Source organism: Lissotriton vulgaris, chromosome 12, assembly GCF_964263255.1.
Source record: "Lissotriton vulgaris chromosome 12, aLisVul1.2, whole genome shotgun sequence".
Taxonomy (NCBI): domain Eukaryota; kingdom Metazoa; phylum Chordata; class Amphibia; order Caudata; family Salamandridae; genus Lissotriton; species Lissotriton vulgaris.
In genome coordinates this window covers 623,818,272-623,836,610 of record NC_141700.1, presented here as the reverse complement: position 1 = coordinate 623,836,610, position 18,339 = coordinate 623,818,272, and the positions used below count along the sequence as shown (strand labels likewise).

At 51.6% G+C, this 18,339-nt stretch overlaps 1 protein-coding gene across 1 annotated transcript in view; it reads left to right on the top strand.

The window, feature by feature from the left end:
* Nucleotides 1-9,381, top strand: part of VPS4A (vacuolar protein sorting 4 homolog A) — a 194,372-nt gene extending 184,991 nt beyond the window's left edge. Inside the window, exon 11 of the mRNA XM_086945767.1 lies at nucleotides 7,447-9,381. Coding sequence (XP_086801893.1) covers nucleotides 7,447-7,548 — 102 coding nt within the window. The 3' untranslated portion in view covers nucleotides 7,549-9,381. The remainder of the gene's footprint in view (nucleotides 1-7,446) is intronic.
* Nucleotides 9,382-18,339: the final 8,958 nt, after the last annotated feature.

The following is an 18,339-nucleotide window of genomic DNA, read 5'->3' as shown; positions in this document are numbered from 1 at the left end:
ATAGAAACCTGCATCATTTGTGCTGCATGAGAACATGACTTGGATGCGATGAGGGGCAGGGTATGTCCAGTGTAAGAAATAAAACTGGATTAATTTAAACCTAGCATTACGAGAGACCTTGGGGGGGGGACAGGGCAGAGTCCTTTACCAAGCTGAATCATCAAACAACAGCCCCAAATCCACCACCCAACGCTGATGCAACTGAGAAAGATTCTCCTTTGCCCCCTTCAGCAGAGCCCTATATAAAATTGTGATAGCTCATGTTATCCCCATTATGCGGAATAGCTAATGAATATATTCATGCTCCGGGGCTTTGTGGAGCCCAGCCCGCATCAAGCATGAACTTTACCCAACAGGCCCCTGTGCAGTAGAAAGTGTCCAGCCGGGATATCATAAATCTCTCTCTCAACCTTCAGTGTGGTGTTGACGCGGGCAGCCAAGGCCTTGGGCCTTGAGCTCCACGTCGCGGCCGTGAGGACTAACCTCGCTGAGGACCTTAAACTGCAGTCAAGCTCAAGTGAGCCTCTGCTGCCGTTTAATGAGGCCTTGACTGACGTTCTTTTGGGCACTTGCTCCAGGCCCGCTACAGGCCAGCCTGTAGATATGAACGTGACCAGACGCCACTGCCCGGCCCCGGGCGACCCTTGTTTCCATCCACCCACCCCACCCCCGAGAGCCTGGTCATCCAGGCCACTAATTCCCAGACCGCATTCCCGTCGGCTCCGCCTGATCGGGTATCCAAGAGGTATGAGAAATATGGAAAGAAAATATTCTCCTCCCTTAGTTTGGGACTGCGGTCTTCCAACACCGCATGCCTCTTGGGCTGTTACACCCACTCCCTGTGGGACACGGTCGCGGACGTGCTGCCACAACGCCCGGCGGAGGTCAAGGCTAAACTCGGCCAAGCCCTTGCGGAGGGTCGAGATGCGGCACGTTTCTCCATCCGGTGTGAGCTGGATGCCACCGACTCACTGGGCAGAGCGATGGCAACGACGGTGGAGATTCGTCGCCACGCCTGGTTGAGGTCCGCCAACTTTTCAACGAAAGTCCAGAATACCCTCATGGACATGCTGTTTGATGGCCGTCGCCTCTTTGGCGACAAGGCAGACCATGCGCTTGAGCGCTTTAAGGACTCCAGGGCTACGGCCAAGTCCTTGGGCCTCTCGGCCCGCGCCAAACAAACGGGTGCCTTTCGCTCCTTTCGTGGCCAAGGAAGGGGCACCCCAACACTTGCTGCCAGCCACGCACCGCAGACTAACATCCAACGCGGTGGCGGCCGTTGAAATCGCCGTGGAGGCGGTCGGGGATAACGGCGAAGCCAGTCCCCACCTTCCCCCGCAGCATCCGCCTCGAAACCCTCCTAGTCCGTGCTTTCAGGTCCATGTGACGCCAGTAGGGGCAGGGTTCGCCATCACCACTCCCACTGGCGCACTGTCACATCGGACAGGTGGGTGCTGCAAATCGTCCGAAGGGGCTACTCCCTCCCCTTCGAGACGACCCCTCAAGCCATGCCACCGCAATACCACCGCGTATCGGGGGATCATATGCGGCTTCTGCTGGAGGAAGTTACGGCCCTCTTGGCCAAGGGGGCCATTGAGCGCGTTCCTGGGCCAGAAGTAGGGTATGGTTGCTACTCCCACTACTTTCTGGTGCCCAAGAAGGGCAAAGGGGGCCTACGCCCTATCTTGGACCTACGGAACGTCAACGGCTTCCTCCGGAAGGAGAAGTTCAAAATGCTGACTCTGGCTCAGGTCTTAGCTGCCCTGGACCCAGGAGACTGGATGGTAGCGTTGGACTTGCAGGACGCCTATTTCCACATCCCCGTCGTGCCAGCCCACCGGCACTACCTGCGGTTCACGGTAGGCCACGTGCACTTTCAGTTTACCGTGCTCCCCTTCGGCCTTACCAGCGCCCCACGGGTGTTCACGAAAGTGATGCCGGTGGTCGCAGCTCATCTGCGCAGGTTAGGGGTTTCAGTCTTCCCCTACCTCGACGACTGGTTGTTGAAGGCGGGCTCGCCCCAGACAGTCGTCGGCCACCTCCAGACGACGGCAGACCTCCTGCACCAGCTGGGGTTCTCCATCAATGTGCCGAAGTCACACCTGTGCCCCTCCCAGAAGCTCCTCTTCATCGGAGCGGTTCTCGACTCGGTGCAGTTTCGGGTTTTTCCCCCCGAACAGCGGCTTCAGGACATACAGGTTCGGATTCCGATCTTTCAGACGTTTTCCCGAGTCTCGGTCAGGTTGACGCTGCGGTTTCTGGGGCTGATGGCCTCCTGCATCCTTCTGGTGTGTCACGCCCGTTGGCGGATGCGGGCTCTGCAGTGGGACCTGAAGTTTCAGTGGGCCCAACATCAGGGCAACCTGTCCGACCATGTCCTGATCTCGGAGGGCACTGCGAGACAGCTGCAATGGTGGCTCACGGACCGCGATTGGGTCAGTGGCAGATCCCTCTCCCTTCCCCAACCGGAGCACGTAGTTGTGACGGACGTGTCCCTCCAGGGCTGGGGAGGCCACATGGGAGAGGCGGAGATCAGAGGCCTCTGGTCTCCGACGGAGTCCCGGCTCCATATCAACCTTTTGGAGCTGCGGGCGATTCGTCTAGCACTGAAGGCATTCCTCCCCTCTGTCCGGGGGAGTGTAGTGCAGGTGTTCCCTGACAACACCACCGCCAAGTGGTACTGCAACAAACTGGGCGGGGTGGGGTTGTGGACCCTCTGCCAGGAGGCTCTGTGCCTCAGACAGTGGCTGGAACATCCGGGCGTGACCCTGGTGGTTCAACACCTGGCAGGTTCTCTGAATGCCAGGGCGGACGAACTCAGCCGCCGGTGCATGATGGATCACGAATGGCATCTGAACTCGGCGTGGCGCAAGGTCTCTTTCTGCAGTGGGGAGAGCCTTGGTTAGATCTATTCGCCACAGAAGAGAACGCGCAATGTCATCAGTTCTGCGCGTTGGAATTTCCAAGGCGGCACTCGCTCGTAGACGCTTTTCGTCACGAGTGGAGTTGCGGTCTGTTGTATGCCTTTCCGCCTATACCACTTCTGCCTAGAGTGCTGAAGAAGATCAAACGCGACAGGGCCCAAGTCATCCTGGTGGCTCCGGACTGGGCACGAAGGTACTGGTATCCCGAGCTACTCAGTATGTCAGTCGATGCCCCGGTTTGTCTGCCTCTTCAGGAGGACCTTCTGTTGCAGCAACAGGGGACGGTCCTCCACCCGAACCTGTCCAGTCTCCACCTCCATGCTTGGAGATTGAGCGGCGACAGTTGAGGCCATTTGACTTGCCTCCTGAAGTTTGTAATATCATTCTGGCAGCCAGATGTCCCTCCATTAAGTCGGTATACGCCTGCAGGTGGAACAGATTTGTGGCATGGTGCACAGCAAAGGCTGTGGATCCTCTCTCTGCCACTCTTTCTGAGGTTCTTCTCTTCCTTCTTTCTCTTGCCCAGCAGGGCTCTGCTCTGGGCACTATCAAGGGCTACCTTTCTGCCCTTTCAGCCTTTCTGAGGCTGCCTGATCAACCATCTTTGTTCAAGTCCCCTATTGTAAATCGCTTTCTGAAAGGCATCACCCACACGTTTCCACCTGTTCCCTTTGTGATGCCTCAGTGGGACTTGAACCTGGTTCTTACTTATCTGATGTGCGCTCCCTTTGAGCCACTTCACAACTGTCCTATCCGCCTTCTTACTTTGAAGACTGCTTTCCTGGTTGCCATCACCTCTGCCAGGAGAGTGAGTGAGCTCCAGGCTCTTTCCTCTAAACCTCCTTTCCGTCCATCCGGACAAGGTTGTGTTGCAGACTAGGCCCTCTTTCCTGCCCAAGGTTGTCACCGCCTTCTACATCGGGCAGTCTATCACCATGCCCACCTTCTTTCCGCCTCTGCATCCCTCAAAGGAGGAAGAGCGGCTCCACCGTCTGGACCCAAAACGTGTGCTCTCATTCTATTTGGATCGCACACGCCAGTTCTGGGTGGATGACCAACTCTTTGTTGGTTACATGGGCGCTAAGAAAGGGACGGGCGGTACACAAGCGGACCATCTCTCGGTGGGTCGTCTTGTGTATCAAGGCTTGTTGCTCCTTGGCAAGGAAGGAGCCTCCTGTTGGGCTGAGGGCCCATTCCACTCGGGCCACGGCGGCTACCACTGCCCTGGGCCGGGGTGTCCCCTTGCAGGACATCTGTCAGGCAGCTACGTGGGCATCATTGCACACGTTTGCAAGACACTACTGCCTGGACAGCCAAGTCCGGAGGGATGGCTTCTTTGGCCGTTCCGTCCTCCAGGACTTTCTGGTGTGAATATTGGTTCGCAGACCCACCACCTGGGTTGGTATTGCTGGGGAATCTATTCTAAGGTAAGGAATCTAATACTAACCTGTTTCTTTCAGATGAACAAGTTACTTACCTTCGGTAACGATATATCTGTAAGAAACAGTAGTTAGTATTAGATGCCTTACCGCCCCACCCATCCTCCCCGTTCTGTGAACCGATATCTAGGGTTAAGGTCATCCACTTTCAGGGCCCTAGTTTCAATGGCACCAGTGTTGGTTTTTGACATGGCTCTGCATTTTTGGCACGGACAAGCTGTGTCTAAGAACTGACGTCAGCACGCAGAGGCGGCGTCTAAGTACTCCGACGACGTCATCACGGCGCCGACGACGGACGTGGAGCCGCAGACTACGCCTACCGACGCGCAAGGGTACTGCTACGCAAAAATTTCCGGATCCAGTCTGAGGCCTGGGGATATTCTAAGGTAAAGAATCTAATACTAACTACTGTTTCTTAGAGATATATCGTTACCGAAGGTAAGTAACTTGTTCTTTAACAACATAAGGCTAAAAGCCTACAAACTAAAGCCCATCAAATGAGGCTACCAGGCTCCGTAACTGATAGTTCTGTAGGGGAGCGTGTCCATTCAGCGTAGGAATCAGACAAGCAAGGAATCGACCAAAAGGTCATACACAGTGTAAGCTTCCCACACTCGCTCAGCCACCACCCAATCAAAGCAGTAAGTCATAGTAAAACATTTTAGAATATATGAGGATAAAGGACCGCCTCAACAGCTCAACCCCCTGAGCAGGGCCCGTTCCTCTCAGAACCTAGCTGCATCCGAAGTGAGGGTCAAATTATATCATCAGCCTTACCTGAGGTAAGACATCAAGAGGGTGTTCTCCAGACCTGATATCGTCGAGCACCACTGAGCTCGAGGTGAACGCCCTGCAGGGCTGTGTCCCGGAATGTGGTGAACTTCCTCAATATCTCAAAGAGGCTACTGTATCCACCGGCCGCCTGTTGCCTGGTAGGTCTTTTCATTCCTGTTCTGTGGAAATGTTGGTGCCTCGGACACTGAGGTTGGTGTTGTTCAGAACGTTCCAGGCGCATAGTTCGCTTGTCGTAAAGTTGCAGCCAGTCCCATGCCGCAGTGGGATCTGTGAATAAATGGGACTGGACTTCTGCTTGTATTCTCAGGCAAGCAGTCCTTGAACAGCAAATAATAAAGTAACCCCAGTTCACATAGCCTCTTCACTGTGGTAAACAAAGTCCTCTGAGTTTGACCTGGAGAGTAAAGTCTGGATAGATAGAGACTGTAGCATTCTCCACTGCGAAGGAGTCGTTGTTGCTCACCTGTTTGAAAAGGAAGTCCTTTTTGCAGAAATGAAGTAGGTGGGCCACAGCTAGGTGGGGTGGGGTGGGGCGTCGGTTTGGGCAGCCAGGCATGTACTCTATGCGTGTGTTCTAGCACATAGAACTTTCACAAGCCCTCCAGGGCCACAACCTCTTGAAGCCAGTCCTACAGGAAACCAAGCATAGAACTGCTCTCTACTCTCTCCGGTAGCTGAGCAACCCTTATATCAAGGCAGACACCTGCTCTGACATTTTCTTCGAATCTTCACGGAGTAGGCCAAGTTCGACTGCTATGGAGTCAATCTTGCCCTCCAGCCGTTCTCCGGTGGCATCGACTGCAGCCAACAGTTCATCAAACTTGCCTTCTAATTGAGAGGTACTCCACCTTTAGTGCCCGGCATGAACCCTCCTGGGGGGCGCTTGTCGAAGCATCGTCCTTAATTCATGGTGTAGGTGAGTAGGAGAGAGCAAGGAGTGTCCAAGCCGAATAACCAGGAGACGCCAAGGGCAGGCCCAGAAGTCACAACACTGCCAGCCATACCCAGGGCAAAAGCAAGAGTTTTGGTATGGCCAACAGGATCCAGGGCCACCACAAGGATTGGGGCAGGAGGTGGCTATCAGCACAGTACTGTGGCAGATATGTCATATAAAGTTTAATTCCATATGTGCCTAAGTAGTGCTCATCATCCAGTCAGCTCACCAGATCACCCTCAACATCTCACAGCCATGGCCACGCCACCCATCCAACGAGAAAAGGAGTAGCAGGCAGCAAAGAAGAGTTGCCTCCAGGCCTGTCGTCAGCACCTGCAGGGTACAAAAACAACACTCCCCGGAGGCAAGGCACAGCTCATTACCATCTCTCCACCCAATCAGAGAAACATCCCCAGAGCCCCCTCAATCCACAGTGAAGAAGGAAGAGCAGTCTGTATATGGGGGGAGACAACGTAAACTCTACTCTGATCCAGAGAGAGGCTTTAACTGGGCTTTTCTAGAAAGACGGGAAGGACGTTGGTGACAACTGGCCAACCTGTGTATTAGCTGCAACCGAACCTGGATGTTCTTAAATAAGGTTTCCAGAGGCAAGTAAACCCCAGCACAACCGAACGGGAGGGTCAGTAGCTGTTACAGGAAGAAACATGCAGAAAAACAGATGTATATTCCCTCATACACAACAGGTGTCTGGGGGCTAACTTCATACAAGTTGTACTTCCATAGGGGTACATACATCGCCATATTGTGCAGGTGCTCGCTCTAGTCTCTACACAATACCAATCACCCTGTTCGTCAGTCTGCGACACCACACAGGCCGGAGTAGCGAGCCCAATTATGGACTAGATTTGTGTTACAGGGGAGAACATTGATAAAGGTAAAAAGACCTGAGCCTCTGAATATGATTATCTGATTTAAGTGTCAAGTTTCTCACCAGTGTGTTGTGTTGGGTTGTTGAAGCTGGGGGTGCATTTCGGATGCACAGAAAGTCCAAATCTCTGTTGTTTAATATCAGGAAAATCATGAGATACATCCAGTAGACATGCACATTGTCAAGGCCGCTGTTTTCAGGGGGGCTGCCGGCAGGTGAGGAGGATTAGTTGGTAGTCCACACATATCAAGCTTGAAGAAGTAGGCACAGCCTGGTCAGCTCGTCCAAGGACTTTTATCCTTACAGTAAGGTGTTTATTATTATAGTGTATGTTGTACTGCTAAGAGCGTAGGTCAGGCTCTATTGAAATTGTGTGTGTATTCTCTTCATTGTTGGGGTTCTCATTATTTTTTTCATATTGCCTGCACTCAACAAAGTTCTCTCATTGTCTCTCTTATCTTCTAGTCCGACATGCTGCGGTCACTTGCTACCACCAGACCTACAGTGAACACAGAAGATCTGCTAAAAGTGAAGAAATTCACAGAGGACTTTGGGCAAGAGGGTTAAGATATCTACCATAGGGTAGTGGGTGGTAGGGGCATGCCTTGCAAAAGTAGAGTGTTTACTTGCCAAGACCTCAGCGCCCAGTTGTATGGTGCCATGGCTTGGGTTATTTTAAGCTCACTACTAAACCCATACCAATGAGAGAAGAACTGTCCTTTTCTGTCAGGACGTTAATTGAACGTGAAGAGAGAGGCGGATGTGTTTCTCCCTGCTGCCATCATCGGGAAGCCAGACATAGCTCGCTTCGAGGACCTAGCTGACCCATGCTGTCTGCTCCAACCTCCGGGCCTTTTTGTGAGGAGGGCCTCAACCAATGAAACAGCAACTTCTTCCTGACCAGTATCCCTCAGCCATATACTGAACAGGACTGTGCTCTGGACTTCCTCTGTACCTTCACTTGTTTTCATACTTGCTTTAAAATACAAAAAAAATTGCCTCATTTTCTCTTCATCAAAAATATTTATTTTCCTGAAAGCCTCTGAAGGAAAAAAAAAAGAATTGTTTTTCGGAAACCGAAGTGGACTGAACCTCCACAGATTTAATTTCAAAAGATAGGTTGATGGCTTTGCAATGCATTCTCAAAGTTTGATGTTCCGAACCTCAGGTTTGCATTGCTATCTTTGCACGTACAGTCACTACAGGGTTTTTGTTCTGTTTCTTAGGTTAGTGGCTGCCTCCACCTCAAATTTAGCTTCAGAACCTGTCGATCGTGGATTTGCAGACACTCCTTGTTTGGTTAAGAACCTCTTCTATCCTACTCCTTCAGGAACGTGTTATACCCCGTCAGAGTCCATATATCACCTCTTCTAAGGGGCCCTATTCCACCACTCTCTCCAAAAACGCCATTCTGTGCTCTCTTAGAATAGTTTTGAACCAATGTCATGCTTAGTTTGGAGCTGTATGTCCCCATGCCCTGACCATAGAACCCTCATTTTTTGTCTGATTGCATGGGTTCTCCTAAGTTTTAAACCCATACCAATTAAGTATGTGTATTTCCGTCTCTATTGTTTTATATGGGCCTCTCTCCTGGCTCAGTCCTTTCTCTCGCTGACATGATTTTTACAGTGCTTCCTTTTATGTTTTTATGTAAATGCCAATCAGTATTCTTGTCTGAAAGCCTACGCCCATCTCAAAACTAGTCCTTGCATGGCCCAGAGGTTTTCATGCCACACCATGTCATCAGTTTGTGCCTTCATTACATGGAGCTTTCCACAGTGTAACAGTCTTCCCCCATCTCTGTTTATTAATAGAATCCCATTTTTGTTAAATAAATGACACAAAGCACAGGTGGATAAGCTCCCTGACTTTGGAACACTACACATCCAGACAAATCTAAGATGTTCTTGTTTGCTTTCTCACTAGTCTTGATTGATGCAGATGGAAGGTGGGTGGTACAACTTCTTGCATAACTGCCTGGTTTGGTGGTTTTAGCTAATTAGTCGTTCCCCAAACATTAACTTCTGGCTTTGTGTTATATGCATCTTACTCCACCTAAGCCCTACTGGCCTTTCGGAGGCAAAGTGGGTTTGAGAAATCTTCTGATTTCCCAACAGCCTATCTGCCTCTATTATGAACCTGTTGATTTGGGTGATTATAGTTTCAAGGGTGGAATAGTGTGTCGGCTTGATGTTTGAGGATTCCTCTACGTCCCTTGATCACTGAGCCGTGAACTTAGTGGTTACACTTCACTATATTCAAAACCACCTCTTGCCAATTACATCTAGAGCTGCAGCCCGTGTAAATTTTCCTTTTCATGCACTAAGAAAAATGTAAGTCTAGGTATGAAATGTTGATATAAATATATTTAAATAAAATCAAAATGAAAGCTTGTTTTTTTATTTATTTGTACACGCAGTTTGATTTGTCAATTTGATAGTCTTAACCACATTGACAAGGTAGTGGAACGAAGAACATAGGGACTAAAAGGTTTCATAATAATAATATTACATTGTTTCTGTTTAACTTTAGTTAAAAAGATAGGCTCGGTTTAGTTTATAGTCCTGCGGTTCCTCCCAAGGATCACATTTCTCCTGCTTAACATTTACATTTGTTCCTGGTCCAGCTACTCAACTAGATGTATATATTTAGGCTTTCCTGTTTTCAGTTTCTATTTTTGGTAAATTCTGGTGGTGTTGTTTCAGTGTTTTCTAGTGATTTTAATACTTCAAAAAAACAGTGGTTTTCAGTGGTTACTCGTTTTCGCGCCGTAAAAACAACTGAAACAGTGTTTTACCGGTGTTTATGGAACGCTTTGCTTTTATTATTCCTTGTTTCTCAAAGACATTTAGTGCAACCATCTATGCTACACATAGTCAAGGAATCCCTCACAGAGGCCCTACAGAAGGTGCTTAACCACCAATTCAGAGGCACACACACCCACCCAGAGCCACACACACCCACCCAGAGCCACACACCCACACCCAGAGCCGCAAACACACACCCAGAGCCACACACACACATCCAGAGCCACACACACACACCCAGAGCCACATACACACAGAGCCACATACACACACAGGAGAGTAAGCACAGCGAGGGGGCAGGGAAGCAAGCACAGCGAGGGAGCAGGGAAGCAAGCACAGCGAGGGGGCAGGGAAGCAAGCACAGCCAAGGGGCAGGGAAGCAAGCACAGCCAGGGGGCAGGGAAGCAAGCACAGCCAGGGGGCAGGGAAGCAAGCACAGCCAGGGGGCAGGGAAGCAAGCACAGTCAGGGGGCAGGGAAGCAGGCACAGCGAGGGGGCAGGGAAGAAAGCACAGTGAGGGGGCAGGGAAGCAAGCACATCCAGGGGGCTGTGCCCGGCTGACCTGTGTGCGTCCTCAAATGAGCCTTCAGGTGTGAGGACTTGCCGTACACTTTGCCACAGCCTGGGTTGGGGCACTTGTGCTTCTTCTGGGGCATCTCCAGGTCGCTCCGGTCCCTTCTATGCTTGGTGTTGAGTCCTTCTGGGTGCCCTGCGCCGGTCACGGGGAGGTTGCATCTGTCCGCCGGGCTCCACTCCCCCCGCCGGGCCGGGGCTGTGCTGGTTCAGGTCTGCCAGGCCACGTCCAGCAGGGAGGCAGTGTCCCCAGCAGCCTCTCTCGAGGGCAGGGCGAAGGGATTCCCAGGTCTGGGCACTGAGGGCGGCGGGAGGATAACTCTGGGGAGGGCGTGCATCGGCGCTGCTGATGTGAATTTATTTGTGCCCAACTCGGTGCTCCAAGGGGAGAGTGAGCCTGCACCTCCGTGACCTTGCGGGAGGCATATCGGTGCTCCGAAGTGCCCACACGGCAGAAAGAAGACAAGACCTGCAGACGATAAAGGGATTAGACATGGGGGCGGCTACGGAGGGGGCGACGGAAGCTCCACGGAGGAAGTGGGGGGGGGCAAAGGACCGGGAGAGGAGAGTAGGGCGCGGAGCCGTGCTGGTGGGGAAGGTGTATCTTCCCAGGTCTGGGAACTGAGGGCGGCGGGGGGATAACTTTGGGGAGGGCAAGCATCGGCGCAGGGGGGATTGGCGCTGCAGGAGTCCTGGTCAGTCGGTTTCAATGGAGGCACCCCTTTGCCAATCACGGTGTCGGAGAACGAAGGCAGGACTCCCCCTCCCCCCCTACTGCCGCAGGCAGTTTCTTAAGTGCCTCTACAAAAACATTCAATGGGGTGAATAAGAATTTTCTATGTTAGATTTTGACCTCTGGGCTACTGCGCACTATGCTGATTCTCAAACAAATCCTCAATTCCATACACTCTTTAATTTAGTGCATTTACAATCTACGCTGTGGGCACAGCATGGAGGCACACATTATATGAAATACTCCCTGTATGCTCTCAGCAGCAGTAGCTCACAAAGGATACCTTTGACTTGCTGCGGAGTGCAGGCAATTATCGAAGGACTGTCTACAATGACTGCTTTTAAGTCTGCACCAAAATCTTGGTGTCTCTGCATTGTGTAAGAACAGTTCTATTCACAACATTCAGACTAGCCCTGGCATGAGATATCCAGGTCAGACAGTTTTCTTAAAATCTTGCCATCTATTTGGTTCAACAGGGCATCTAGCCATGAGGTAACATTTACTAAACATGTATAGTGCATCACAAGTACTACCTTAACAGGAAGGCAACATTCACAAAACTGGATGACATCAATAAGGAAGCTGTGATGGAAATCTAAGAAGCTGTTTAAGCTGGGCCTAGCTATGCCTTTACTAGCGATTATTCATTGTATTCCAGTTTCTTTGGCTGCAACGAGTCCTAGAGTGTATTGCACACTCTATAGAAGTCGCACAAATATGAAGCATCATACGTGTAAACAATACACGTAGATTTTTAAAAATCTTCTGGAGTAGCTATACATTGTTCACTTTCCACATTAGAGCTGCTGCCTGTGCAAGTTCACACTCTTAAAGGTGTTCTATGAAAAACTTTCACAAAGCTTCTGTAGATTTGTCACAGTAGAGAAAAAAGAGATGGAATTGCTCCTTGCAGGCATTTCCATGAATAATTTATGGCAGCTGCTCTAGTGCTACAGAGAACACCTGGAATTCACGACGTGTGCTGTATAAATGACTCATGGTCAGAGAGGTCCAACTGGAAATACTCACAGACAACAGTGCTTTGAGGTCCAGATCTACCCAACATGAGCCGTGGGGGGCACCAGGCAGCCAGACAAAAATGCTATTTTAATTCAGCTAACATCACTGTAGTGCCTAGACACTCCAGGGAAGTAGAGCGCTCTATAAATTTAATTTTCATTTAATTTACTAATTAAGGTCTCATTTGGGGTATTGTGCCCAGTTCCACTACTGAAAATGCACACATAGGCCCAGGTTGGTACCACAGAAAGCAGGAACCTAAAGAGTCAACACCTCAGGGTTGTGTAATTTCCTAATACCATGTATTATGTCGAGTTTTAGAGACGTCACTCACAGGAGTGCTGTGCCCAGTTCTGAAGACCACACACGCAACCACTTCTGAGGCATCTCCTGCTGTTTTGTGACATTCTTGTACGCCCTACGTGGGGTACTGCGCCAAGTTCTCTAAACTTAACCTGAAAGACGGAGTCGAGTTCTGCAGTCCACACTCCCATGCACAGAGCCATCGATATATTTACACCAAATAAAGTTGAGCAAATGCCCTAATAGACGTTTTCCAATGTAAACAGATGTACGCTGAAGAAACCCGGGTCTGTGTGAGACACAAAAAATACTCTCATTCTTAGGAAAATAAAACCAAAAAGAAGGCTCTTTCGGCAGTTTGACGCTGGAAGCGGTGGGCCGACATTACAATTACATACATTCTCACAAGGAGAGTGAAAACATACATCCCAGATGGAACGATGGAGGCAAATAGTAAATGAATTAAAAATTAAAGCCTCGGCTAGAGAGAAGCAACCCTACACTGAACGGCAGGGTAAAGGACGCCACGTACAGTATGCGTGTTGAGAAATGACTTGAATTTACCGTCTCTCTATGGACCTGCCACTGGCCTAAGATGAGAACGAGCTCAGGGTTCCTATGCACCGTCCATAGATCACGGTGCAGCCCGGAGTGTGAAATTCCGCACAAAACTGTACCCGCGCCGGTTCCGTCTGGGCACACCCGGGGCATGCGGCCAAGCGCTTTAGCACACGCCCTGTCTTGTCTCACTGCTTGCACAGCAGATGTGAATTTCACACAGAACCTCCAGCTCTGTCATCAGGGCTTCCAAACTGCGATTTCCTTATTCTGAAACTTCCTCCCCCCAGAACCAGGACCCCAATGCCAACCACACTCAGAAACACAGCTGCTTTCGATCTCGCCCCTCCACCTAAACACGTTGTTGAGTGCCAGTATTCTTAAGACCACCTGCCTTGTTAAGTAAACGATCTTTTGAAAGACCTGCGAGGTACTCGGGTGCGGCCGCAGTAGGACAGACGGCATACAACAACAGCTCCCCTCCCCCATGTGAACCAGGCAGGGGGCCTGGTGTTGCTCTGGCCCTCGGGCCATTCACACCTCGGCTCTCCTGACACCTCCGCGCCAGGCCACAAAAGGCAGGCCAATAGTTTCTAATCCTTTGGCTCAATCAAGTGGCCAAAAGGCGCAACAACTCTGAAAACTCAGAAAATCAGTGACACTCGGTTTAAACCAGGTCAGCTGATTTTCATCCTGTGGGGTATTATCGTTCAGAGTCGGTTTTAACCGAATTCCGAACTGCCTATATATATTGCATCTCTGGATGCAACTGCCATTCGTGATTTAGACATCTATTCATATAATCTAATCGTAACGTCATGCTTGAACGATGCACTCCTCTGGATAAAGAACCGCGTCATTTTGCATGAATGGTGACAACACTGGGATCCTTGTAATGACACAAACAGATCCTGGCCATCTCCTTTTCAAATTATCAGAGGTCAAGGAACCTGAAGGCCCAGAAATCACTCACTGAAAAAGCTAGAAGCCTTGGGCGCCTTTTTTATTACGAACTCCAATTGACTCCTCTAGTTCAGCACAGTGGTCAAAGGAACCATTCTCCAGCACCCGTGCTCTCACTGGGTGGAGTTGAGCAGAACTGTTGTCATGGCATGTGTGGATTACTACAACAGAATATAAAAGGGCCTACCCAAGAAACTTGTCAACCTCTACAAACATGTCCACTTTAAGCCCACTCTGAAAGCTGTTCATCGATGGGTGGCGGATTGTTCACCCACTCGTTTCCCCGATGCATCTATTAACGTAGACTCCTTGTCTGGAGGTGGTGCATCTGCTGAAGTTTGGGAATTTGCTCTTTTCTGAGCAATGGACACAACTAAGGAATTTAAAGGCAACTGCCCTATAATAAAAATGTTATCAGTTGGAGGAGGTTTGTGTTTTTGTTAACCCTGGGTGAAGCAATGTACAGGATCTTTAAAAATATCATCAGTATGTTACAACATGCCTTTTAACATAGATTAAGATTGTGCCGTCCAATGTGGTGTTCCTAAAGTTTCCAATAAAAAATCCTCCTCTAAACATTCCTTATGTAGTTTGACCCCATGTTATGATGCTGCTCTAGAAATGAACTCCTGGTATGCTATGTTGTCATCAGGAGGTGATGGCTTTGTAGGGTATAGGTCAGGATCATTATCCATTGGAGGATCAATGTTCTATTCTTTCCAAGGGTCCACCCCTATAATCAATATCAGGCTGTGTGTGCGGAGCTCACTGTGGTGTAATGTCTAAAGGGTTTGGGCCTAGTGGTGGTGAAGATGGTGGAGGGTTTGAGGAACAGGTGGTAGCCATGTCCTTTTTCTACCTACTGGATTTTTTTTGGAGCTTATATCCTCTGAAAGAATGTTCCTTTTGGAAGGTGTGACATTTTATGTGTCCAGTGCTGGACTTATGTAGGTTTTTTTCTGCTTAGGATCCAGCTTGTATATAATCTTCAGGATGGATTCTGGAGCCTTTTGATGAGCATCTTTTGTTTTCGGTGCCGAGCAGGACCTGTCCTTTTTAGGTTTCGCCTGCCGAAGGCTGCGCTCTGTGCAGCTTTTCGGCGCAGGCGAAATCTATTGTTTACTATATGGGCTTCAGGAACGTCCCCCGGCTCCCATTGGCTAGCTCCATAAATGGAGGCTAGCCATTTGGGAGCCGTATCTGTCCGTCAAGGCCGGACCAGATTCGGGGGCGTTTCCGAGAATTTTTCGCTTTTGGCCCACGTCATGCAGCGGTGGGCGGGGCTTTTTTTGATTGTTGTTGAATGTTTGTTTTGCTCGTTCCAGACCGACCGCCGCGCTGTACGTGTCCTCGTAGGCCCCCCTCCCGCTGTCCGTGTCCTCGTAGGCCCCCCTCCCGCTGTCCGTGTGCCCGTTCCCCCCCCTGCTGTCCGTATGGCCGTTCCAGCCCCCCTCCCGCTGTCCGTGTGCCTTTTGTTAACTAATGCCCCATAGGCTCTCAACCAGTCTCATCTCAGAGCTGCGCATTTGTATACACCCTTGTATGGGGTTAGTCTCCCTTGTGTCTCTGAGTGACACTATCCCTTGGTTGCTGCTTGTGTTGTGGTGTTCTTTCTCCATACATGTGACGCTCCTTGTGTTGTGGTGTTCTTTCTGCATACCTGAGTGTCATTCCATTTTGGATACACTACAGTACGTGTTCTCCTGACTGAAAGGTGTGTCTCCCCCTTGCAATCCCCCTCTTGTCCGGGGGGAATCAGTAAACTCAGGCTTCAAGGTGCTACTCCTGCTCGCGAGCGCCTGTGCCATGCCGGGGCGCGCCCTGCCCGCCTCCCCGGGTGAACAATCAGTGCTCGGTGCCATGCCTCGGCTAAAAATACCCAGAACCAGTGGCATCCGTTCAGATCGCGAGCGAGAGAAGAAACCACACCTTTCAGCCCCAGACAGAAAGCCAAACACATGGCAGCAGGGCCAGCAGGGAGGGTTTGTCAGCGCGGGGGGAGGGGGGAGCGGTGAACCTGCCCCAAACATACAGGATCAGGCTTGTTCGCCGTGCGCAGCCAGTCTCGCTCGCAGCCGGGAGGGAGCGTGTGGAGTGAGCGCTGCAGCAGTGCGAGGGAGGCTTCGAGGCGGCCTTGTGTCTTCAGAGGGTCTGCGCTCCCGAGGCTCCTGCCCACAGCTCAGCCGGAGGGTCCTCTCCCTCTGCCCGCAGGAGGGTGCCACCGCCTCTACCCCTGCAGATCTGCCCGCAGGAGGGTCACCGGCGTCGCTGCGTCTCCCGCCCGCCGGAGTACTTGAACCCGCGCCTCTGATCCGGGCCGCTCTCTGGTCTCTGCTGCAGGCTCAGGAATCGCCATGGGGGACGTGATTTCCACTCACCTGGACGAGGGCAGGCGGCAGTACATCTCCGGTAAGAACCAGTGCCACGTGCCGCTGCCCCCACGGGGGGGGGGGGAGTTTGAGGACTGTGGGGATTGGGAATAGGGGTGAACGCACTACCGACCATGCATGCATGTTCATTAATGTATCCGCTGTGCTGGGCCCGCCCAAGGAACGTGACCGGTTTCTACTCCAGACATACGGGCAGGGCGCCTTCAGTTCCCCAGGCTGTGCAGTGAGTCCGGTCACTGAGAGACGGGCACTCCGTCTGCGAGAACGAGTCACTCTGAGCACAGCATTGTAAGATTGCATATTCTCCGAAACGTACTCAGACCGGCCCCTGAGGTGTCCTCACTGTGATCATGTTTAAAGGTACTCTGTGTACAGTGAGCGTTATTCACACTGTACAGTGGGGTGAGTAACGCCGCGGGTGCTCACTATGAGAGGTGTCGGGGTGCGCCGAGAGTAAGTGGCCACAGAGGGTTACTCGCAGTGAGACTGTTCATAGGCATGAAGGGTGCGCTCTGACAGCGTCATTGAGGATTAATAGGATGCGAAATAGAACTGAGAACTTCTCGGGCCGGTCACTGAGAGTTCTTTAGACTAGTCACTGGGGGTTATTTATTCAGAATAGCCACTGACATGTCCCCAGGATGGGATCTCCAGACAAATTGAAACTGGTCACCGAATGTTGCCCAGAACGATCACAGGGATTTATGCAGCATGGCCAGTAAACAGCTCATAGTGGTCACTGAGAGCAATAGAGTGGTCACTGAGCGCTGCAATGAGTGCTCACTTAGAGAGGCAGAGCGCTCACTGTGATTTGTATGTTCACGGAGTTAGGCTGGTAACTTTCATGGGTGCTGAGGCTAAACTTCAATGTAAAATGTGAGCTGCGCGTGCGCATAGCCCGGCGCCCCGGGACGTGGTGGTGAGGCCCGCTCTGCTGACACCGCCTCCTGGTTACAGCGCAGCACCCTCCTCCCTGGCATCTCCGCTGTGACCGGTCCCAAGCCCCGAAGTGCACTCAGCAGAGGGCAGCCTGGCATGACGGCCTCCGCACGTCTAGTTTAATTCATCCTGCCTCGCCCTCCTTGTTCCCACAAGTCTTCCCTTCTGACCCTCTGATACTGCCCGTCTCCTCCCGAAACCCGCCTCGTCTTCATTGCCTCACGCCTTCCGGGGTGCCCCCAGCCCACCTCAGTTCCACCCACCCGTCCTCTGTTCCACCACCTCTGCCTTGATTACAATCACCCTCCCTCTGCCCCTGCCTTGGTTCCACCCACATGGTTTCACCACCCTTCTTTGCTGTGGTCTCGATTCCACCTACACTGCCGGGGTTGCACCCACCTTTCCTTGCCTCCACCCTACCTCGGTTCACCACCAATGGCGCCCCTCCCCCGTTGCGGCTGCCTCAACTCTTGGAGTTCCCCTTAGTATACCTTGCTCCCAAGGTACCTTACCCTACAAGCCTGCCTACCCTCCTAGGGAGCCGCTCGGCTCTACATACGAGCCCCTTCCGATGAAAGACAGGAACGCTCAACCCCGGGCCCGGCAGGGAAAGGGGAGGAGCCTCCAGGGGGCGGGGCGGGGCGAACGGGAGGCGGGGCATGCTTTGGAAGAAGGATGGACGATTTCTGTTTTTAGGTTTCGCCTGCCGAAGGCTGCGCTCTGCGCAGCTTTTCGGCGCAGGCGAAATCTATTGTTTACAATATGGGCTTCAGGAACGTCCCCCGGCTCCCGTTGGCTAGCTCCATAAATGGAGGCTAGCCATTGGGAGCCGGATCTGTCCGTCAAGGCCGGACCAGATTCGGGGGCGTTCCCGAGAATTTTTCGCTTTTGGCCCACGTCATGAAGCGGTGGGCGGGGCTTTTTTTTATTGTTGTTGAAGGTTTGTTTTGCTCGTTCCAGGCCGACCGCCGCGCTGTACGTGTCCTCGTAGGCCCCCCTCCCGCTGTCCGTGTGCCCGTTCCCGTCCCCCCCCTGCTGTCCGTATGGCCGTTCCAGCCCCCCTCCTGCTGTC